This window comes from Leptinotarsa decemlineata, unplaced genomic scaffold, assembly GCF_025532065.1.
Source record: "Leptinotarsa decemlineata unplaced genomic scaffold, Ldec_3_MD MMD2_tig00001973_RagTag_RagTag, whole genome shotgun sequence".
NCBI classification, from domain to species: Eukaryota; Metazoa; Arthropoda; class Insecta; order Coleoptera; family Chrysomelidae; genus Leptinotarsa; species Leptinotarsa decemlineata.
In genome coordinates, this window is record NW_027412572.1 from 3015627 (window position 1) to 3040520 (window position 24894).

The 24894-nt window shown below is 33.8% G+C and overlaps 1 protein-coding gene across 5 annotated transcripts in view; it reads right to left on the reverse strand.

The window, feature by feature from the left end:
- Positions 1–3080: 3080 nt before the first annotated feature.
- Positions 3081–24894, reverse strand: part of kis (chromodomain helicase DNA binding protein kismet) — a 136993-nt gene continuing 115179 nt past the window's right edge. For 4 of the 5 annotated variants that reach the window (XM_074176579.1, XM_074176578.1, XM_074176575.1 and 1 more), the window contains 5 exons: positions 22734–22887; positions 22164–22646; positions 18257–18572; positions 13583–15075; positions 3081–4828 (listed from right to left, as the gene is read on the reverse strand). In XM_074176579.1, coding sequence (XP_074032680.1) covers positions 4571–4828; positions 13583–15075; positions 18257–18572; positions 22164–22646; positions 22734–22887 — 2704 coding nt within the window. In that variant the 3' untranslated portion in view covers positions 3081–4570. Of the gene's footprint in view, positions 4829–13577; positions 15076–18256; positions 18573–22163; positions 22647–22733; positions 22888–24894 lie in introns of all 5 variants that reach the window. The other variant, XM_074176580.1, reaches the window with a different exon arrangement.

Below are 24894 nucleotides of genomic sequence, written 5' to 3' on the forward strand. Positions count from 1 at the left end.
CTAGTGGCTTTTATCAAATGACTTGGATCAAAAATATAAACATTTTTTTTTACAACCGAGCTCAAATTCAGATTCTTCTAAAGTGACCCTTAATAACTTTGACAATTCATAAAAGTTAGAGCCCATGTCACTCACAATGCCATCAACATGCAGACCTATATTGGATAATTTAGAAATTCACTTATCCAAAATATCACGTAGATTTTTGGCTGGTAGCTGTGATTGAATGAAAAAAAAAAGCAATCGGTTGTTTCCAGGGAGAATAAAGTCCTCTAGCCATAATAACGAGAACATTTCTACATATGGAATTCCCCTTATTTGCCTCTCCAATATATTCGAAACCAATAATTTCATCACATCCTGTTTAAAAAAAAAAATGGATTTTAAATCCATCTTATCTATAGATATCACACATCGCTTGTCCTGTTCGAGCATTGTTTTAATTTTAATTTCAAGTGCCTTAAATATTGCTGAATTTTCTACTGTTTCTCTCACGATGGATTCTCAAAACTAATTATCTCCTGAAAACTCTTGCTTAAATAGCATAATTTTAATGTATACCGAGTTAGGTAGGTACCTTTTGTAACACTAACTACCAACCTCATTATGTTTGCTCAGTGCTCACAGACTATAGTAAAACCAATAATGATTGAGAGTAAAGCGCGTTGTCATATCTAAATTTTACGTTACCAGTTTATAGCAGAATCAAAATATTGTAAGCAGTAGAGTTGTAGGTTGTGGCAAATTATAGATAATACACAATACTAGTACGATTAAAAGGTGGTATTATTTATGACAAAAATCAGTAATGAGCTTGTAATGAGTAATACTTATACATTTCCTGATTACTGATCAGTTAAAATTCATTATTTTCTGTATAGTGTTATATATTTATTACAACTAGTGGCAACGCTGTACGCAATGATATTTCTGTCTTTGTCACTTTACCGTAACTTCCATCTCATCGTTGCAGTCCTCACTAATGTACTTGCAGCCATGAGCGTATCATGGGTTTGTGAATTATACAGCGTGAATTGTACGTTTTACAGTTAAGTTAGTTAGCAATCGACGTGTTGTGATAACAATTGGTGAAAATAATAGTGCTAATAAGTGTTTAAGCGTTACATAATTATATTTCTACACCGTTCTCAAACTACTCAAAAAATGGGAGACATGGTCGGGCCTTCCACGTCGAAAAAGGTAAAACGGTCGGAGTCTCGGTCAGTAAGAGAAAAACAAATTGTACTGCGAGTATTTCACTGTCTTGAAAGAGATCATCAGCCACCAAAAGATGACTTTGTGCATATGTGCTGTAATTCTACGTGTGTACCTCCGAATAACCAACCGGGCATTTCTACATCATAACACAGTCAGCAGTAAGTAAGATTGAAAAGAAATTTCGAGAAACTGGTACAGGTCGTCCTTCTGTAAATGATGATACAAAACTAGATGTTGTACTTGCTTTTGAAGAAGCTGTTCGTAAGGTTAGTCGTGATTTCGTTGTCAGTAAAACAACTGTACACAAAGTATTAAAATTGGAAAAATGGCATCCCTTTAAAATGCAACTTCTACAGGAATTAAAAGAGGATGATCCAGATAGAAGAATAGAATGTTGTGAAGCCATGATGGATAACTGTCACCGACACCGTCTCCTCGTAAAAAATATAATTTTTTCTGATGGAACCATTTTTACATTGAATGGTGGGGTCAACCGTCAGAATTGTAGGTACTGGGCCAAAGAAAACAACCACTGGATGCGTGAGCATCATACACAATACCCGCAAAAGGTAAATGTATGGGTTGGCATTGTAAAAAACAGGATCTAAAATCAGTCATATCAGTTGTTAACTTCATCAGATCCACTGAGCTGAATCACCGACAATTCCCCGAGTTTATTCAACAGATTGGAGAAAATGATTTACCATATCATACTGCCGTACGCTGGCTTAGTTGCGGAAAAGTACTTAAGCGCTTTTTTGAACTTTGAGCAGAGATCGAAATTTTTTTAAATGAGAAGCAGCGCCCTTTTGCCGATTTAGAAAATAGTGAATGGATGAGGAAGTTACCCTTCTATGTCGATTAGACAAATCATATGAATGAACTGAATTTGAGATTGCAAGGAGAAAATCAGCTCCTCCCTGATTTATACACCAATATCAAATCCTTCAGACAGAAAATACTATTTCTATCGCAATTACGTAAAAAATGTTTCACACATTTTGAAACATGTGAAATATTCAGCCACACTACAGAGACTGAATTTTTCGTCAATTTTGCAATCGAAACCGTGTTCATTGAAGATAAATTTTAATACTTGTTTTTCACATTTTGATGTCATTGCGAATGAAATCAAGCTTTTTCAAAATCCTTTTGATTCTGACATTGAAACCCTGGCTCCGGAAGTCCAAATAGAAATTATTGATTTACGGTGCAGTGATATGCTTAAGAACAAATATCAAAATTCATCTTTGTTGGAATTTTATAAGTCTTTCGCTGGAACAATTTGATAATTTGCATAAATATGCTTGTGGGTTGTTTTCTGTTTTTGGTACTACACTTATGTGAGAAAACATTTTCCAAGATGAAGTACACAAATAATGTTTACAGATCTCAATTAACCGATGAGCATCTTAAATCTCTTTTGATAATTGGTAGAAGTAAAATTGATCCACAACTACAAAGTATTATCGGTGGAAAATCACAATTACATAAATCTCATTAGTGTTTTTGTTTTACTGTGACTCATTTCAATCATTTGTTAGTTATTAATATGCTCAAACTTAGATACTTAAGTTAGGTTTTCTTTGTCATCATTTATGTGGTTAAGTTTTACCTTGCAAGTAAATAAAACCGAGTAATTATCATTCTGTTTTCTTCTTCAACTTATCACAGCAATAGTAACAACAATTAGTTAACCATTGGCTGTCGCGGGCCGGATTGATGACACTGGCGGGCCGGATTTGGCCCGCGGGCCAATGGAAGTCCGAACTAGTAAAATTCACCATGAAACATTGTCAACCACTTCCATACAAACTTTATAACGTGTTTTCATTCTACAAGTTACAAATGAAAGAAAATGATTCGACTTCATTAATATCGTTTAATTATCTATATGAACATTATAACAAACAAATCAGAGAGCTACCTTACTATGATACGTTTACACGCTGTATATGACGACAACAGATCTAGCAGGGCTTGGCTTTTCATTTAATTTTGCAAAGGCAAAGATGACTCGAAAATAGACATCTCTGAACATCGTCAAGAACTAAAATAAATATTGATTACTAATTTACCAATGAAAATGATGAATATTGATTGAAAAATAATAAAAATGCTACAATTTATTTACATTCTTCACACCGCAATTAAATAAGACCTTGTTATAATGCCTAACATATATTTATATAAATATATACACACAAATTGTAGAAAATGAAGTCCTTCGTTCTGAACAAGAGAACATTCATCAGTATCGATGAGTCCAAATCAAAATTCTCAACTTACCTATCCTAGTAGAAACAAAATTTACATAAACAATGGAATTTCCATAATTGTATCCCTTTCGTAGAATATGAGTTTATGAACGGCCAAGAGGAAAGACAAAAACTCTCCGTTGTGGTTAATTTGTTGAACAAAAACTCAATTTTCTCAAGAATGTGGGGGATTAAAAAAAAAAGTAAATTGAAACTCGCCACAATTTTTCGTGTGGCGTTTTCGTTCAAAAAAATTTTCAAATGATTTTTAATATCAGTGTTAATATTTTCATTCGGGTTTGAACTGCATCTTGACGTTTCGCCAGCACGAGTGGCCTTCTTCAGAGGTTTATTCATCTTGATGATTCACCAATGACAGTCATTGGTGATTCATCAAAAACCTCTGAAGACTCGCAGTAGACATCAGTCTACTACGACGGCCTTCAAATCCGAATGGAGATAGCTTTAACCCATTTGCCAAATAAAAATCTTCAACGTCTGTAAGAATGAAATGAATTTCAAGACTTTCATTTTATCAGGAATTCAAGAAAGGGCAACTCTCATGGCAGGCCGGTACGGAAATCTAAACACTGCAAAAGGTGATAATTATAAGTGGAAATCGATGAACAACTTTTGAAAACTAGATTTCCTCGGTAAATTACTAGAATGATTCGCCAAGCACACAATTCCTAAGATTGTTACTCAATAGTGATCATTCTCTTCAGAGACGGCCTTGGCAGTACGCAGGCGAACCTCTGTAAGGTACACAAGAATGTGAAACATTGATGGGCCGATGGTGAAGAAACAATTGCCCTAACGCGCCAAAGCCGCCTATGATTCTTATTAAGCCTACTAGATTTCAGTAACTATATCCTAATATGTTAATAAAATTGTGGGAATACATGTGTTTCAAGCGTATATTAAAGTCAAGTTCCCTCACAATATACACCACATCACTTTTAATGTTTTATAAGAGTTGTATCACAGTTCACCAAATACCCACAGAATCATCCCTGTCCAATAATTGAAGCGGCACAATAAGTGCAGAACCTGCGACTTCATTTTGTTTGCCAGCATTATTCGTACAGATCGAGTTACGAAGCGCTGTTCTCACTTTCCCGTTGAGCATTTTCCGCTTCCAACTTTTGTCTGGCAGCAGCCGCTGCGGCAGACCGACTAGCACTTGAACGTAAGTTTTTCTTGGCAATTACGGATTCGTGATCTATTGGTACTTCTCCAGATTTACGTTTGCCTCTTGCCCGTTTGGTATTTTTCTTTGGAGGTGTTTCAGTTTCTTCTGGAGTCTCGCTTTTGCCAGGTTCCTCTATGGAGGCCGACTGTTCCTCGACAGCCTAAAAAAAAGTGAATAAAATGTACTGAAGATTCATGTTAGTTTTCAATATGTTGGAAAGTTCACCGAATTTATTTTCGAAAATATACATCCTCTACGATTTTTTGATGATTCTTCTCATGCCAAAAGAATTAAAATTTGAAAAGATTCCAGTTCATGATTTGGTATAGAACTAGCCAAGCTGATCAAAATACGTGATAAGTAGAAATCTTCCGAAGAAAGGAAGAAAACAATTTCAAAAGTCCTCTCAAAACAAGTACTTTCATATAAGCATTGAATTACATGAAAGAAAAATTACTTTTGATACAGTGAAGAATTAGCCGAACTTCATCAAAACAATGTTGAGGGACATTTTAAATGCTCGTCAGTTGTAAGTGCATCACATCAAATAGTTTCATTATGTACATATCGTCCTCCTTCAGGGGACACTGAAATATTTTTTTACTTACTGAGTAAAATATTAGATGCATGTTTAGTGAAATTCTCTAAATTTAATATAATCTTATGCGGAGACTTTAACATAAATCTACTAACAAAAGACGCACTGACAAATGCCTTTTTAACCATTTTAACCACCTATGATATGCATCAAACCATATTTGACCAAACAAGAATTACAAAAAAATCACATACCCTTCTAGATAATATATTTATCTCTACAAGTAAACACTATGAATCAAAAATTCTAAATACTGCACTTTCTGATAATGAAGGACAAATCTTAATATTATCCACATTAAGCGAAACGAGACCCAAAGCAACACAATGCAAAAGAATATTCTCTGAAGCAAAGATGGAGCAATTCAGACTTGAAATAGACTCTCTTGATTGGAAAAAAATATCTACTACTGATGATCCAAATATAGCTTATGATATATTCATTAATAAAATAATGAATCTGATAAATATTTTATTTAAGCCAAAAAAAATTAATACTAAAAATGAAGACACAAAAAACTGGATGACTAAGGGCATTAGAATATCATGTAAAAATAAAAAGAAACTCTATCAAAAGAAATTAAAACAACTTATATCAAATGAACAATACCGACAATACTGCAAAATACTAAAAAATGTTATCAAGAAGTCGAAGGTAATATCTGACAATCAATATATTTCAAATGCTACAAATAAAAGAAAGGCAACATGGTCACTAGTTAAAAAATACACTGGGAAAGCAAAAAATGAAAGCGACACAATTTTAAGAAACCTAGATACAGAAAACGTAAATAAAAAACTGGTTCTAGATAAAGTAAATAGTTTTTACATAAATCAATGCTCGGAACCTGCGAATCCAAAATTAAATAACCCTGCTAGTCTCCTTTCCAAACCAGCAAACAATAAAATAAATAATCCTGCTAGCTTACCATCAGCGAACCAAACTCTATTTCTTACACCAACAACTGAAAGTGAAATTTATAGCACAATACTATCTCTAAAAAACATCACATCTGTCGGCTATGATGAAATTCCTGTAAAACTACTGAAATTCACTGCGCAAGAACTTTCAAAACCCTTAACATTGATTGTCAACATGATGCTTAGTAATGGCATATTTCCCAATAAATTGAAAATTGCTCACATAAAAGCAATTTTCAAAAAAGGTGATGGAAATCAAATTGAAAATTATAGACCTATAGCTCTACTATCGACCATTAGTAAAATATTCGAAAAAGCCCTAAATAATCGCCTTATAGCCTATCTAGAAAAGTTTGAGTTATTGAGTGAGACCCAAAAATGGCTTCCGAAGAGGCAAATCTACTACACGAGCGATTTATCAAGCCTTGTGCACAGTGCTAAATAGTCAAAATGAAAGAAAACACACTTTAATGATTTGTCTAGATCTGTCAAAAGCTTTCGACGGTGTCGACCAAAATATACTAATAGGCAAGCTTCATGCCTATGGAATCGGGGGAATCTCAGCCGATTTAATAAAATCATATTTGCAAAATAGAACACAAAGAGTAGTTGAAAAATGCCACCTCACTAACGAAAACATACAGTCAGATGAATTAACAATCTTGAGAGGAGTTCCGCAAGGATCAATCTTAGGGCCGTTGCTACATATTCTGTATACCAATGAGCTAGCAAATGCTACCGATTTCAACACTGTGCAGTTTGCAGATGACACAAGTGTAGTAATCAAGGAACATAGTATTGAAGAATTAGACAGAAGCGTGTTTAAAGCACTGAATACATTGGAAGATTGGTTCACACATAATCACTTAAAGTTGAATATAAACAAAACACAAGTAATAAAGTTTTCCCAACAATCAACTGCATGTGAATACTCAGCCTCAGATGGTAGATCAACAATATCAGCTTGCAAAAGTACAAAGTTCTTGGGAATTGAGCTTGATAGATATAAACGCTGCTATGTGTGTCTACTACGCACAAGTTCACTCAAGGATCAAGTACGGTTTAATATTCTGGGGTGCTTCGACAGATGTCCCCAGGATATTTAATATGCAAAAGCGATGCCTTAGAATTATATTTAACCATAAACAAACTGATAGTTGTAAAACCTTATTTATAAAAAATAAAATACTAACCTTATACAGCCAGTACATTCTTGATACTATACTATTTGTTAAGGGAAACACCAAACTTTTTGAGATCTCTAAAAAGACACACATATACTCTACAAGAAATAAGTCAGACTTGACCTGTAATACTCCAAACTTCTCATTTATTCAAAAAAACGTACCGCATACTCTAATAACTTTTTACAACAAACTCCCTCTTACAGTGAGGGAATTCGATAAAACAACATTGAAAATAAAATTAAAAGCATTTTTACTTGAAAAAGCATACTATGCAACTGACGAGTATTTAAATGATACTATTATTATTTGATCTATTTGACTGCTTTTACTACAATCAAGTACTCGTAAGAGCCTATATCTACATGTATTAATATTTTTATATGTATGCATATATTTTTGTGCAGTTTATGTACTGTACATCTTTCCTTCCTCTTTTAACTTAATATTATTGTGATATATGTTTATATTTATACTGACATGTTCTATGCCCTCAGGGGTACTGTATTTTTATCCTGAACAAATAAATTTTATCTATATATCTATCTATGAACATTGATTTATATAATAAAATAATGATAAAAAACTTTTGAAACAAGATTTTAATCAAGTGCCCTAAAAAGATAAAAATAAAATTTTAATCACATTAACCACATTCATTTATGACTTTACAGAATTGAAATTATAATAAAAGCTTGTCGCGATGCCTAGAAGAAATCTCTACATATATGTCAGATGAAATTTAAATTAAGAAACATTCCGACAGATCAACTAGGTACTGCAATAAATTTTAAACCCGATAAATCTTATGCGTGCATAAAAGTTATTCAAGGTCAAAGTTCCACATTTTAAGCATTCACGGCCGTTTTATTTAATTACAAACATTATTTTTTATACAAAAGTATGCTATTAGGATCATTGCTAAGTTGGGCTATAGAGATTCTTGTAGAGAAACTTTTCAGCATTTGAAAATATTAACGCTAGCAGGAGTATACATAATGGAAGCTTGCACATATATCTATCGAAATAGAAACACTTTAGCTGCTAACAGAGCCTGTCATAATCACTCTACTCGGAATGCCCACTTATTATTATCTAGTCAACATCGCACTGCTCTTTTCCAAAGAAGTTTTGAGTTTCAAGGCTGCAAACTTTTTAATAAACTCCCCGACAATATCAGAAATTCTGAAAATTTACACATTTTTAAATCAAGACTGAAGCAACTTCTTCTGTCAAAGAACTGCTACAGTATTGATGACTTTTATTTGTAATCCAATACTATATGTGTGTATAGAAAACAATTATCTATTATTATATTTATGTGGTATACATCGTGTATGTTGTATATATGCGTGTATGTGTATATATGTGTATACATATGTGTGTGTATGTGTACATATGTGTATATGTGTGTGTATATATGTGTGTATATAGATATAATTTATTTTATTTTTTACACATTTTTCAATTTATAACTTTGTGACATTATCTATTTCGTATAGTTTTATTTCTTTTCAATATTGTACATTGACGTTTTCCTCTTTTTCATTTGTACTTCTGCTCTTGTGGTTATACAAATCAATCTGAGTAAATAAAGAGATTATTATTATTATTATTATTATTATGAATTGCTTACAAGTTTAGTAGGTGCCTACCTAATTACAAAATTTCAATTACAAATTGAAATTATCGCGACAAGCTTTTATTATAATTTCAAATCTGTAAAGTCATAAATGAATGTGGTTAATGTGATTCAAAATTTTATTTTGATCTTTTAAGGGCATTTAAATGAAAGCTTGTTTTAAAATTTTTTTTATCATTATTTTATTTTATATTTTTTAGTTTCAATCGATAGTTATCGATCAATACGAAAGTCCATCTATAAAACGGTGAGTCCTTCAACAGAAAAACTTAAGGAACGGGGAAAACTATTATTACGATAAACTGTATTCTATAGAAGTAGGGGGGTACCTAATCCTCCAGCATACCTTATAGAAGAACTAGCTTGTTATATTTCTTAGTCTATTCACTTCATTGATGGCATCATTATTACATGGCCGAGTCCTAGTTAAGTTCGAACAGTCTAATTCTTCTATCAGGAGGTCTTTGGCGTTTCAAGTTAACGCTTTCAGTGGCAAGTTTTTCATGTCGTTTCAATTTCTCTTTCTCTAACCTTCTTTTACTTTGTGTTAATGTTTCTTTATTTCCCATAGTGTTCTTACGAGTACCGAAGAAATATTTGTCAACCCTGCCAGATGTTCCCAGGGTAAGAGCTGATATACAACAGGGTGCTCTCCGGTGCCCTGAGGTGGTACGTTCACAACATCATTTTATTCATTTATTTATTTATTTATTCACGGGTAACTCCCATTTAATATAAGTTAGACAAATATCAGATTGTTAACACTAATCTTATCTAATTTAATTATAATTAATAACAATTTAAACAGTTATAGTAGAGAATTGAAATGAAGCGAGAATAAAAGTAAATGACAGATACTTGCAATTCAAGAATAAGTATATCTTAACTTATTTCTAAGAATATCCTCGGAAATATGAAAGAGATCGAATTTTGTATTATTCCCGTTTGTGACTATTCTTAATAAAGGAGAATGCATTCCACAGTTACACCTATGGTAATCTATTGCAAAGGTTAGATTATTTCGTGTTTTTCTAGAGGGAACATGAAGATTTACTTGGGCAAGAAGAGTTGAAAAATTAATTCTAAAATTAAGCATTTTATGAAGGAATATAATATCTACAGTAAAACCAATAATGATTGAGAGTAAAGCGCGTTGTCATATCTAAATTTTACATTACCAGTTTATAGCAGAATCAAAATATAGTAAACAGTAGAGTTGTAGGTTGTGGCAAATTATAGATAATACACAATACTAGTACGATTAAAAGGTGGTATTATTTATGACAAAAATCAGTAATGAGCTTGTAATGAGTAATACTTATACATTTCCTGATTACTGATCAGTTAAAATTCATTATTTTCTGTATAGTGTTAGATATTTATTACAACTAGTGGCAACGCTGTACGCAACGATATTTCTGTCTTTGTCACTTTACCGTAACTTCCATCTCATCGTTGCAGTCCTCACTAATGTACTTGCAGCCATGAGCGTATCATTGGTTTGTGAATTATACAGCGTCAATTGTACGTTTTACAGTTAAGTTAGTCAGCAATCGACGTGTTGTGATAACAATTGGTGAAAATAATAGTGCTAATAAGTGTTTAAGCGTTACATAATTATATTTCTACACCGTTCTCAAACTACTCAAAAAATGGGAGACATGGTCGGGCCTTCCACGTCGAAAAAGGTAAAACGGTCGGAGTCTCGGTCAGTAAGAGAAAAACAAATTGTACTGCGAGTATTTCACTGTCTTGAAAGAGATCATCAGCCACCAAAAGATGACTTTGTGCATATGTGCTGTAATTCTACGTGTGTACCTCCGAATAACCAACCGGGCATTTCTACATCATTAAGTTCCACAATTACAAAAGATAAATTACCTAATATGTGCTCTGATTATACCGGTGTACCAAAATCATCGATTTACAAAATACTAAGAGAAGCAGAAATTCATGGGGACGTACAAACGCCAAAAACTAGTAGCGGACGAAAAAAAATCACAGTTGATGAAGAAGCCAAAACCAGTATACGCACAACTATTCACAGTTTCTTTTTCAGAAATGAGCTGCCCACACTACAAACAGTTCTGGAGGCACTTAACGATCATGAATTGGTCCCAAAAATGGGTAAAAAAACTTTTAGGAAACTTGTACACGAAATGAAATTTACGTACGGAAAAGTTGACAGGAAAAGCATTCTCATTGAACGTCAAGAAATAATAGTATGGAGAAGAAACTATCTAAGAAAAATTGACGAATTTCGGAAGCTCAAAAAAAAATTGTACTTCATGGACGAGACATGGGTTAACCAAGAACATACGGTCAAAAAAGTATGGCAGGATGGTAATATAACAAGTGCACGACAAGCCTTTAATGAAGGTTTGTCAGTTGGGTTAAAACAGCCATCTGGAAAAGGTAGTCGTCTGATAGTTACGCATATAGGAAGCGACAGTGGATTTTTACCAAATGGTGAATTAATATTTAAATCTAAGAAAACAGGCGACTATCATGAAGAGATGAATGCGGAGGTGTTTGAAAAATGGTTTGAAGGCATCATTCAACTGGTGGAACCTGGGTCTGTCTTCGTCATGGACAATGCCCCATACCATAGTCGACATTTAGAATCATTACCGAAACAATCATGGAAAAAAGCAGCAATTCAAGAATGGTTAATTAATAAGAACATCCAATATAACAAAGATAGTTTAAAGGCAGAACTACTTCAGCTAACAAAATTACACACAGACAAATATAAAAAATTCGCAGTGGATGAAATGGTGTGGAATGGTCGTGGAATTACAGTTTTAAGGTTACCACCATACCACTGCGAATTAAACCCAATAGAATTAATCTGGGCCCAAGTAAAAGGATATGTGGCAGGAGAAAACAGAACATTTAAATTAGTGGACGTGCAACATCACCTACAAGAAGCTATTCGAACTGTTTCTGCAGAAGACTGGAAGAAATGCATGCAGCATGTTTTAAAAGAGGAGAAAAAAATGTGGGACGTAGACAACCGTATTGAACACAATATTGAACCAATCATAATTCACTTTGATGATAGCGGTAGCAACAGTGACGAATCTGAGGTTGAAGATTAGACGAAAATTTGTACATTTACATTTATATTATATTCTATTATAAAAAATTTGTAATTTGTATTTTCTAGTACCCCTGACGATGAGTTTAAGTTACTCGAAAGCTTGAGAATAGTTATAAGGAGTTCACTTATCAATATATATATATATATATATATATATATATATATATATATATATATATATATATATATATAGTGTTTTTTATTAATATTGTTAATTTATTTATTTTTTTCATAAGGCCCACCTAATGACTACAACGATTAGGTAAATTACGATATTGCAAAGTTTTAATGAAATAAATAAAAAATGTGTATGAATATTTTAACTAATTGTCATAAGAATTTTTCTTTCATTCTTAACCCTCTCAAAAATTAATAAGCACGCCCCCGATTTGCTGTCAACTGGGCTTACTTCTACTCTCAATCATTATTGGTTTTAGTATATATGATCTCTGCGTAAACTAAGTTTCGGTAAACCAGTTACAGACCTAATTTCTGAAAAAGAGTGATCACTGAGAGGTATAGACAACTTAAAGGCAATATATTTTATAAATTTGTTTTGTACTTTTTCTATAGTGTACTTATGAATTTCATAAGTTGATGACCAAACACAGCTATAATATTCTGTAATCGGTCTAACCAAAGCGAAATACAATAACTTAATAGAATTAATGTTGGTGAAGTCTTTTGTAGTCCTGCATACAAAGCCTAACATTTTCATTGCTTTGCTAGAGATCTGTTCATACTGCAGGTGAAAATCCATTTTGACATCCACCACTACACCAAGATCTCGTATGGATTTCACCGATTCTAATAGTTTGCCTGCTATAGTATACATATTGTTGTAATGAGTGAGTGATCTAGAAAAAGACATACTTTTGCATTTAGACACATTCACGTCCATATCATTGTCTACACACCATTCAGTAAAAGATGTAATGTCATTCTGAATATGTTCGTAGTCAACTGTGGATACAATGGTTTTGAATATTTTCAAGTCATCAGCAAACATTAATACTTCAGAATGACTAATTTTGGTTTTGATATCGTTGACAAAGATATTAAATAGGAATGGCCCTAAATGGCTTCCTTGTGGAACTCCTGAGCTAACAGAGATTTGTTGAGATATAAATCCTTTAATTTTTACAACTTGTGTTCTGTTACATAGATAATTTGTGAGCCATTTCAATAAATTCCCAAAGAAACCGATTGCCTCCAATTTTGCACAGAGAATCCTGTGATTAACTGTGTCAAATGCTTTGGAAAAATCTGTGTATATCACATCCACTTGCTGTTTTTTCTCCAAAGCATTCAAGATATACTGAGAGTAGAGCAACAAATTAGTATTGGTTGATTTGCCCTGGCAAAAACCATGTTGCTCATCGATTATAACCCGATTCAGAGGGGTCTTTATATTATAATAAATAACAATTCAAGTAATAACGTTAAAATAATATTGATTTACCTTACCTTGTCTTCAGTTGCTTCATTCTCAGTTTCCAAGGACATTTCCATCTCTGGTTCAGGAGATTTCTCTTTTGCGTCCGCCTTCTCAGGGGTAATACCTGTGGACCTTAAAACAGTAGATGGCGGAAGTAACGTTTCAATATCCACCCCCTCCTGCTCGTTTATCACAGGAGGTGCCGCTGGATTAGGAGTAGGAGTTGGAGTAGTTACCATGGGTATTGGTGTCAAAGATACAGGTGTTGGTGTTCGAGATTTATCGATAGACTCCCTCATTGTCTTGGCAGGTTGTTGTAGAAATTCATCTTCTGAATGCATGATTTTATCGGAGCCCTCCGTTGATTCTCTAGGTCTTTTATGAGCAGACATAAATTTGTTCTGTTCCTCTACCATAGCTTTGGCCATGAGATCTGCATTGGTTCGGGTCAACTGCTCAATGGCATCCTTCATCTGTTGCTCTTGAGACTTTTTACCAGCAGTCTGAATGACTTGGGCCTCGAGCAATTTCGTGAAATCCGCTAGGCCTGGTAAACCAGTCTTTTTTTCCTTCATCGAGCCTGAAAAATCTGTGGGAAGCATGCCCCTCAAATTTTCTAAAGCCTTACGCTTGTCCTCCTTCTTATCACTCTTGCTTTGTTTCAACGAAATATCCAAGCTGCTGGCAGCTTTCGAAATACTCTCCAAAATCTGAGTGTCAGGAGGAAGGAGCAGCTGTTGTAGATGCGTATCGCGACTAGATGATCTTGGAGGCTTACTTTGGCTTGAAGATGACATACTTGCCGCAGATGGTGACCTGGATGTCGACTTTCCTATTTTCGAACTGCTATTTGGTGATGGTGAAGGATTCATTCCTCCATTCAATAATCCGCACTGCTGTGCCAGTGAATCATAAGCTGCTGACATTCCAGGCTGCAAAGTAAATGGATTCAAACCTCCTAAACCCAATGGGGTGTACAATAAACTCGGATTCGGAAAGAAAAATGGAAACGGGTTAGTCGTCGGTATATTAGAACTACTTTGGCTTTTACTAGCGCTATGGGCTTCTTGAGGTTTACTTGGTTTGCTAGTACTTGTGCTGGGTTTCGACATACTCTTAGTCACATCAGAAGGTGTACCCGCCAAAGCAGATGGATCCATTCCTCCTAAACCTGGTATACCGAGGCCAGCTAAATTGGCAAACAGATTCATATTACTGAGATTACCTAAACCACCCATTGAACCTAGAGCACCCATATTGGGTAAACCCGCAAAAGGCATGAGTAACGGATTTGTTTTGGGGTCAAATTGTCCAAGACCAGACAAACCCGTGAGGAGATTCGAATTCAAACCTGCCAAACTCGAGCTATTCAGCGAAGGGAAAGACATACTCGAAGGCATGGATGTTGTTAGGTTGGCCGAACTGACACTGGATGTAGAACCAGTGGGACTTGACAGTAGTGGTGGCCGACCTGAAGACCCACCACTTTTGCTTTTACTGCTTCCGCTACTGCTTGATTGACCTGGAAAATATAAAAAAAAACCATTAAAAATGCACGATTACAGAGTATAATGAGACATTATTAGTAGTATTTTTATTCATTAAGGTTACCCTAATGTTAATATGATACATAATTTATTTATTTATGTAAGTGTAAGTTGGCAGTGGGGTCCCACTAGGTTCCGTTTTGGGACCGGTGTTATTTCTCATTTATGACAATGACTTAGTCCATGTTAACATAAGTGGTAATATAGAAAAAAATAATATATATATATATATATATATATATATATATATATATATATATACAGTGTGACCCATTTTTAATGGAAACACCCCCCTAAAATTTGAAGTTGTAAACCGATTTTAATAATTTTTCTTTTGAAATGTCAAGTACTTAAAGGTCTACCTTGGGACAAAATTTAAAATGTTCATTCAAGTTTCAGGGCATACTACGATATTTTTCTTAGTCGAAAATCGGGATTTTTTATTAGCGATTTTTTATTAAAAAAATCACTACGCCACTGGATTCAGATTGCCTCTAAACAGGTGTGACCAAAATTTCATGAAAAAATATTCATTATTAACAAAGTTATGACAACTCAAAAATTCGAAAACTCACACAGCTAACAGTTACAAAAAACATCCTATATCAACAGATATAGCCATGAAAATATTTTTTTAATGATTTCAACAATAAAGTGCCGCCAGATGAAAAAAAAAACAAATAGCGTAAATATTTTTAATGAAAATAACGGAATTACATTCAAGTTTTCACGCAAAGTAACTAAAACTAAGACCTAATATTTCAATTTAAATCTTAGTTGCCATGGAAATGATATTACAGTTTGACACTTGTGAAAGATTTAAGTGTACTATTGTCAACAATATTCACCTTACAGTTCTTCGAATTATTTTGTGTCATGGCTGCAAGATTGAGCGTAAGAGAGAAAATTGAAATTGTACGCCTTTCGGGAGATGACGTTATAAGTGCTAGAGAGGTTTGTAGAGTATTTAATGAGAGACATCCAGATCGTCCTCATATTAGCTGCGGTACGGTAAATAAAATAAATAAAATATTCAATGAAACTGGTGCAGTATCAAAAATGATGTTAAAAAGAAATCCTGTACAAAGACGAAACAGGAATGACAGGAATGATCAAATCATTTTAGATTATTTCGGAAATATAATGCCAGTATAAGGAATGCCACTTTAGATTTGAATATTCCACGAGAAACTATTCGGAGATGTCTCAAGGTGAAGAATATTAAACCTTTCAAGCCAAAATTTTTACACGCACTTCAAGAAGGCGACGAAGCAAGACGCCTGGAATATTGTTTATGGACCCAAGGGGAATATTTAAACAATAGAAATTTCCTAAAAAATATTTTATATACCGACGAAGCCACTTTCACTACAAATGGAGTAGTGTCATCACAGAATTGTCGCTATTGGGCAGCGGATAATCCTAACTGGGTAATAAACTGTAAAAGCCAGTATTCCCAAAAAATCAACGTCTGGTGTGGGATATTGAACGAACGAATTATTGGTCCTTTCTTTTTTGAGGAAAACATTAATGCGCAGAGGTTTCTAGAATTTTTAAACACATAGTTTTGGGATGCTATTCACGAGCTGCCAATCAATGAACGATCAAATTTAATTGTCCAGTTAGATGGGTGTTCAGTTCATTATGCCAGAGCTGTGAGACAATGGCTTAACGAACATTTTCCAAACCGATGGATAGGCCTTGGTAGTCCGTTTATAGAGTGGCCACCCAGATCTCTAGACCTCACAGTTTTGGACTTTTTTCTCTGGGGACTTCTCACACAAAAGGTTTACAAATACCGCTCAAGAGATAGAAATGAACTTTGTGCAAGAATTCGACAGGTATGTGCAGATATTAGCCCTCAAAAACTAAGGAACGTAATCAGAAACATTCATAAGCACTACGACACATGTCTCGAAATACGTGGTGGATTAGTAAAGGCTACTAGAATATGAGTTAGAATTAATTGTTGCACTGAATCGAAACATTTCAATAATTAGTTATTAGCTACGTTTATTAAAATTTTTTGCTTCATTGTTGGTTCAATTATGTGAATGTAATTCCGTTATTTTCATTAAAAATATTTACGCTATTTGTTTTTTTTTTCATGATATATTGTGACTGATAGCTGTGCGAGTTTTCGAATTTTTGAGTTGTCATAACTTTGTTAATAATGAATATTTTTTCATGAAAAAAATTAATAATAATTAATATAATCCTCATGATTAGTCGACTGTTTATAGGATTTCAGGGCTATACCAACATGGAAATTTTGGATTTGGGTTCAGAATTTCAGTAGGAATGTAGGTGTGCATTAGAGCAAATAGTATATCGTAGTTGAAATGTTGAAATCGTGGTTATTTTCTAAAAGGTGACAAGCTGAGGTGGAATTAGTTTTCTTTAGCTCATAACTACTTTTATATTCGGCTATTCTCGATTTGAAATTTTTTGGGTACAATCCACATGTTAGTTTGTAGCCCCCCGATTTTTTATCTTTGTCCATGTTTGCCTGGTTGTTCTTCATATGTATATCCAAGGAGTTACCAATCTTATACACTACGGTAACATTATTTTTTGTTAGTAGTCTTTTTGTTGAAATTATAACGAAATTACCTATTTAGTACAGATAGCGACATCTACCAGTGAGTAGGTCAAACTTTTTTTTGTCTTTTTCATTGTACATAAATATGTAGAAATTATTATTTAAATATTAAAAGTTGAATTAGTTTCAACTGATCAGTTGAATATCAAGTTATCCAGTTGTTTAAGTAGGGAAGCCTGGTTACATATACCACGGTAGTTCTTTATGTCTTGTTTATTTACTAATTTAAAAACTGGACGAACGTAGTTATGTTTCTATAAGTCAGTGACGATCCCTGTATCTGAAGACCTAAACTGTTGGTGACACCCATTAGAAAACAACTACTCCCTTGGCTGATATCACGAAGGACGTTGGATTATATCCGACAGGTGTCAGTGCAGGATTCTTCACGGAAGTAATTCCTGCATATGCTGTTGGCGATACAACTGACGGAATCGACTTCCAATTATCGATACTTTCCCATAATTAAAAATCGAACTCCTTTCAGAGTTTCGTCTGATAAGGATACTATTTTATAAAAACTTTTTATATATTCAATAAATTGTGCCACTAACCTGGAAGCCTCGTTTTCTGCAGATCATGACTCAAATTTCCGCGCTCCTTAACAAGCTCAGACCACTTAGGATCAATATCGTACATGGGGTTCTCCATCAGCCACTGGCCCAACCTTTTCAGGGTCGGAGCTTTTGGCCCTGTGAGTTTCTTTCCAGTCGCCCTATGAATCACGGCTACATTTTCTTCTCCCGTCAGCTTTTTCCAGTCCAAAAGAGTGGGATCTACCCTAGGCCTTCTCCTCCTTGGCGACAAATAATCCGCATTCATTGGTTGTTCCGCCAGTGCTGCGTTCTGTTCAGCAAGCCATTTGTTGACCTGCAACGTCGAAGATACAACAATTAGTTAGTAGTTTTACATTGTGAAACATTCGGTTCTTATTCAAATTACATTTTATTCATTATCTGGATGATTGAAGGCTCAAAATTCATTTTCCAACTTTCCTACTATTACGCAAATAGCCCCCCTACTTTTTAACTTCTGTACGGGGCAAGGAACTAAAGTCAGTCAATATTTGTATAGAATGGAATCATTTTCAGTGACTTTTGGATAAGGAAGCCCATGGTGTGACATCATGTTGCTTCTCTGGTAAATAATCTCCAGCAGTATATGACCGTCAAGAAATATCTCGGAAGATATAAGTTTCACCTCTATGCACTGAAGATATTACATGAATTGAATAAAGATGACCATGATAAGAATGCAATTGCTTTGAGTTACTGTCCAAACGTTTGATTGCAAATCGAAACTGCACCCAAAGTATTTATGTACTTCTTTCTCAAACGGAAATGTCACCCGCCAAAATGTGCGATATATTAAAAAATATATTGGAAAATTATATTCTTGGTCCTATATCTAGAGGAAGATCTGATTGGTGATTTACATGGATTTATTAAAAAAAACGTGTGCGTCTCGGGATGCCTGACAGAAGTGATAAACTAATTTAAGTTGAACTATTTAATATTGAAATTGTTGAACTTGAGAAACACTTAGGTTATTACTTAAATTTTATGTATATTAATATGATAATGTGAGAAAAGGTTATTTATTATTTAAATCTTTTATTATTTTGTGTATGTACATATATTAGGAACAAAAATTCAGCTGGTATTGATATGTCTACTGTTACTGTAAAGCAAATTATTGATATAATTATTAAACCATTAGTTTTTTTGCTTAACCAGTCCTTTTATGGGGGTTGCTTGAATTGAAGAGGGCTCTTGTTTTTCCACTGCACAAAAAAGGTCAGATAACAGAAATTGACAATTGTAGGTAGATTTCGTTGATTTTCTCCTTTTCAAAACTTTTTGAGAAAATAATAGTTGAGAGAATTTTGACGTATATTGAACAAAATGACTTATTCTGCAATAATCAACATGGTTTTAGGAAGAGTAAATCAATTGAATCTGCATCTTACCAACAATTGAACTATATTTATGCACAAGTGGATAATAATAACCTGGTTTTTTCACTTTTTTTAGACCTATCAAAAGCATTCGATACCGTTTCTTCCAAATTTCTATTGAAAAAATTACTAGTAATGGGCCTTCTCAATAATGTGTTGTTTTGGATAGAATCGTACATGAAAAACCGCAGTTTGGTGGTTAAATGTAATGGTATTACATCAGTTCCTTATGATATGAAACTAGGTGTTCCACAAGGATCTGTTCTGGGTCCATTGTTATTCTTGACATTTATCAATGACTTGCCTGAATTCATAACAGATTGTCACATAACTATGTACGCTGACGATACTACAATCACTGTTTCTGGAAAAAACGAGAATGATTTATCAATGAAAATTCATTCAGTTATTGACGAATTCAGTAGTTGTTGTCAACGTAACAAACTGATTTTAAATAAATCTAAATCAGTGCTGATGAAAACAATTGTTAGGAGGGATTTCTATTATAATAATAATGTAATTTAGTCATTTTGAATGACATAAAAATATCAAAAGAAGTTAATTTTCTTGGAACTATTTTAGATTAGAATCTCACCTGGGGAAGTCACATACAAAAAGTGTCAAGTAAACTCAATTCAGCTTATTATTCGATCACACAGTTAAAACATTGTTTAGATAAGTTTAGTTTATTAAATGTTCACTTTGCGAATGCATACTCCCACATCAGTTTCAACATAATGGCTTGGGGATGTGCAAAGGAATTTTCTAGAGTTTTCATCTCTCAAAAACGACTGATAAGATTGATATTCAACCTGAGGTACCAAGAAAGCTGTAGACCCGTTTTCAAAAGAGAACGCTTGTTGACTGCACCCGCAATTTATATAATGAAATGTGTCATTTTTGTGCACAGGAACCTTGACTTGTACGTAACGAACTTGAGCATTCACAGTAGTGACACTAGCCATGCTACTGCTCTGAGGGTCCCTTCTCATAAGAGTGATCATTTCAAAAAATCTCCATTATATATTGCCATACATTTTTATAACAGACTGCCACTTTCTATAAAGAGGTTGAATTCTGCAAATTTGTTCAGTAAGAAAGTTAGAAACTTATTACTGGACAAATGTTACTACAGTCATAAGGAATATTTAGAGGATTCTTTCACAGAAGAATAATAAGATATATAATCGTTCTAATTTTTCACTCGCTGTTTTGCTTTAGTTTCAGTGTTCTGACTGGTGATTTTATCGGTTTTTTATATATGTATATATATATATATATATATATATATATATATATATATATATATATATATATATATATATATAATTATATATATATATAATTATATATGTAAATATACAAGTTATTCCAATATTTCGATAAAGTTTATTATCATTATCAAGGAAGAGCTACAAAAAATGTGATGCAATAATATAAATTTTGTTACAAAAAGGCTCAACTCAACTTTCAATATTTAGTTGCAAAAAACGATTGTTAATTAACAAACGCATTTTTTAGCAACAAAGAAATTTTTTTAAGAAACCATTTTTTTTCCTAAAAATAACGATTTTTTTCAATTAACATAAAAAACAATTAGAATTGTTAATAAACAATGTATTTGTTTATAATAAATTTATTAACAATAGCTGTAAAAAATTAAAAAAATATATTAATAATTAGTTTTTAGCCATGAGACATTGAAACAATGAAAAATTAAAAAAAAATTGTAATGTATTTTTTATAAAATTATAATTTTCAATTGTTAATAAAAAAATAGAAAATAATAATTTTTTTTATTTTGGCAACGGTAATCAATTTTTTTGCCTATTAAGGATAACTTCACTGAAGGAAAAAAATGCCAGGGTTTTAGTTTAATAATTATAGGGATTTTTATATTAACTTTCAATTCAGAAAAAGTTATTAATTAACAAATTTATTATTAACGTTAAAATTGGGATAAAAATGTTTTGACTGCGGATTATTGTTTATTGAAGTATCCCAACATTACATGAATTTTTTTATTCCTTAATATTTACATTTAATATGTTTAAATATTTTTTTTGTTTTTATGTCAGAGTGACGAAAGGCGCGCGAAAGCCAGATTACCCGCTTTTGGCTCTATTTTCAGGGCTCTGTAAAAATTATAAATAATCGAGATACAGTTTCGGGAGTCGGGACTATTTTTACGCAAATTCATTGATCTTTTCAAATCTTTTTTCAAATTTTGAAAATTTTCCGAGATATTAAGAAAAAACTAAAGCCCCATTTTTTTTTCACTTGATTGTTTATAACTTTTGTAATTTTTATCGGCGCGTTTTCGGACCTATCCTTAAACTTTCTAGGCAAAAATACGAATCGAATGACACCTTGGTCGTAATTTTTGGACAGGGCTGAAAAATGTCACCAAAAAGAGCTAAATCGAGTACATGTGAACCAGACTACATTCGAAAGTTGAGAAGTATGGACTATTTACGACCGCAATGTTCAGTAAAATATCATACCTTAGCTTCGTGAGAATAAGAACTAATTTTTGAACTGAAATCCGAGACTTTTCCTATGTCGGCTATCATTGCCTCATAGCTTTTTCTTTGCTGATGATCCCGATGTTGCTGCTGCTGTTGATGTTGCTGCTGCTGCTTTTTCAACATCATATTTTGTTGCTCTGCTTGGGCTAAGAAGGTAGAAAAACTATCCTTGCTACTTGTCGTTAAAGAGGGCATTACATTTGGTATGGAACTGCTCCGACTCGATGGAACTGAAGAAGGAACGGAAGTGACAGTTATAGTGAAGTGTTTTTGAGAGGGATTATGAGATGTGCTTACGGGCGCTGAGGTGGGGGTAACAGTTACACTGGGGGTGACGGTAGGTTTTTTAGAAATTTCAGGTGGGAAAAGGGATTGTTCTTTGGCGGCAGACAGACCCAGGACAATTTCATCGAGTTTCTTGCGCTTCTTTTCTTTACCAATCAGTGGTTCCGGTTCAGGCTAGAAAAGATATATGGATTATCATTTCGTAAAAGTTACCGATGTATTGAAGTTAGGGAGAGAAAAAAAAATGAAGCAAAAACATACACAGTTCTTCCTCTTCATTAGCTTGGACAATGTATCGTCCAATTTATTGCCAGTCTTGGTTACAGGTGAAGGGGTGGAAGGTTTCTTCACAGAGAAATCTTGAACTTCATTCTGCAGATCTACATTTGGAGATTTCTCGGAAGTCTTTGGAATGCTAAAAAATAAATAATAATGAGGGAGTGCGGTACCATTTTTTGTAATTCCCCTAAAAAGCTTCTATTCAAATCTTTATAGCATACTTTATATATTAGTATGACACTCTATGACATACAGGGTGTAACTAAAAGGTAGGTCATAAATTGAACCGCATTCCGGGGTCAAAAATAAGTTGATTGTATATAAGTATTTGGAAGTTTATTGTACAATTTAATGGCCATAAGCCTGGGACATGATTCAGATACAACTAATGTGTGTGTTGGCACCTCCAATTGTAGGGAATTTCTAGTATTATAATTCTCATTACCATCAAGAGTAAGAAAACTAGTTATATGTCATTTTACATATTTTAATATCTCATAAATGTATATACTGAACTATTACAATAACATTAGTAAATTTCCAAACTACTGCAAAATATATACTGATATATCAAAGACCGAGTATGGGGTGGGCTGTGCATTCCTTGTAGATGGACACCTCCATAGCTGCTCGATGCACTCAACAACCAGCGTTTACACAGCAGAATTAAACGCTATATACCAGTCTTTAATAATCTGTGAATTCGCACGTAACGAAACTCATTTCCTAATTTGTACAGACTCATTAAGTTCCATAAGATCATTCCAAAATAAATTTACTCTTGACCCCTTGTAAGGATTATTCTTGCCAGAATTCATATTATGAAGGAAAGCGGTAGAACTGTCAGCTTCATGTGGGTGCCTAGTCATTGTGGCATAAAGAACAACGAGGATGTGGATAAGGCAGCTAGAATGATTGCTAACTCTAACGAATATGAAGATGTACCACTCCACTTAGAAGATCTGAAGAATTTTAATAAAACTCTTTAAAATGAAACTGATGCAAAACTGAAATGCTCGAAACCAAGTGTGAATAAGCGAATCTCACCACTGAAATTGACCAGGAAAGAACAAGTTGTTCTCACGCGTCTGCGAATCGGCCATACAAAAATAACACACCTTTACTTGCTCCTAGGAGAACAACAACCTCTATGTACTACATGCCAAACAGTACTAACGATACAACATATACTTGTAGAATGTCCAAAATATGAAGAAACCAGGAGACAACATAATATAACTGGGGCAATGAAAAAAATTCTATGTGATGATAGACGAACGTTGAGCAACATGATGGCATTTTTGAAAGATGCAATAATAATAGATGAAATTTAAAAACAACAAGTCCGCGGCTAATAACCTAGCAGTTGATGCAGCAAAAAAAAAATGTATAAACTTGTAGCAGTCAATATTCTGAGATTTTGGAAGATGAGTTTGCAACTTGTCCTTGTGGTTCTTTTTTGAATTTTGAGTATTTGCTGCATTTCGATAAAAACTAGCTTTCTTATTAGTTAGTGGGCTATGCATGAAGACTGGCAGTAAACAAATCTAAAGAAATGAACTTTAAACGTTCAAGCCAGTCTCGAATGTACCTACACAGTAGGTTGACGCCTATCGTCAGGCGTCGATGATGTAACATAGGCGTCAGTCCATTTCTTCAGATTTGTTTACTGCCAGTCTTCAAGAATAGCCCACTGACTAATAAGAAAGTTCTTCTTCCTTATTCAGAGGAATCGGGCAAATTACGGATATGCAGTTGGTTAGTACCTCGTCCACTAGATGGAGTGACATTTTGTTGTTTCGCTAAAACTTAGGAAGAGGAATGAAATACTCTGAAAGAATTCCGATTTTCAATTATTGAATATCATTGACTTCAGGTTGATGGTCACTGTCTTGCACTAATGAGTGGCTAATGAGCCCGAAACCGGTCTGCAAGTGTGCCCGTTCCAAAATTAAAGGTCGACTGTTTCAGTTGTATTGCCAATTGCATATGCAGGAAATTTTCTGTGAAAATTCCTGCACTGACGCCTGTCGGATATAATCTAACGCCCTTCGTGGTATTAGCCAGGGGAGTAGTTGTTTTCTGATAGGCGTCAGTCCATTTAATATTCATTTATTAAGTAGGCAAGCCTAATATACAAAAA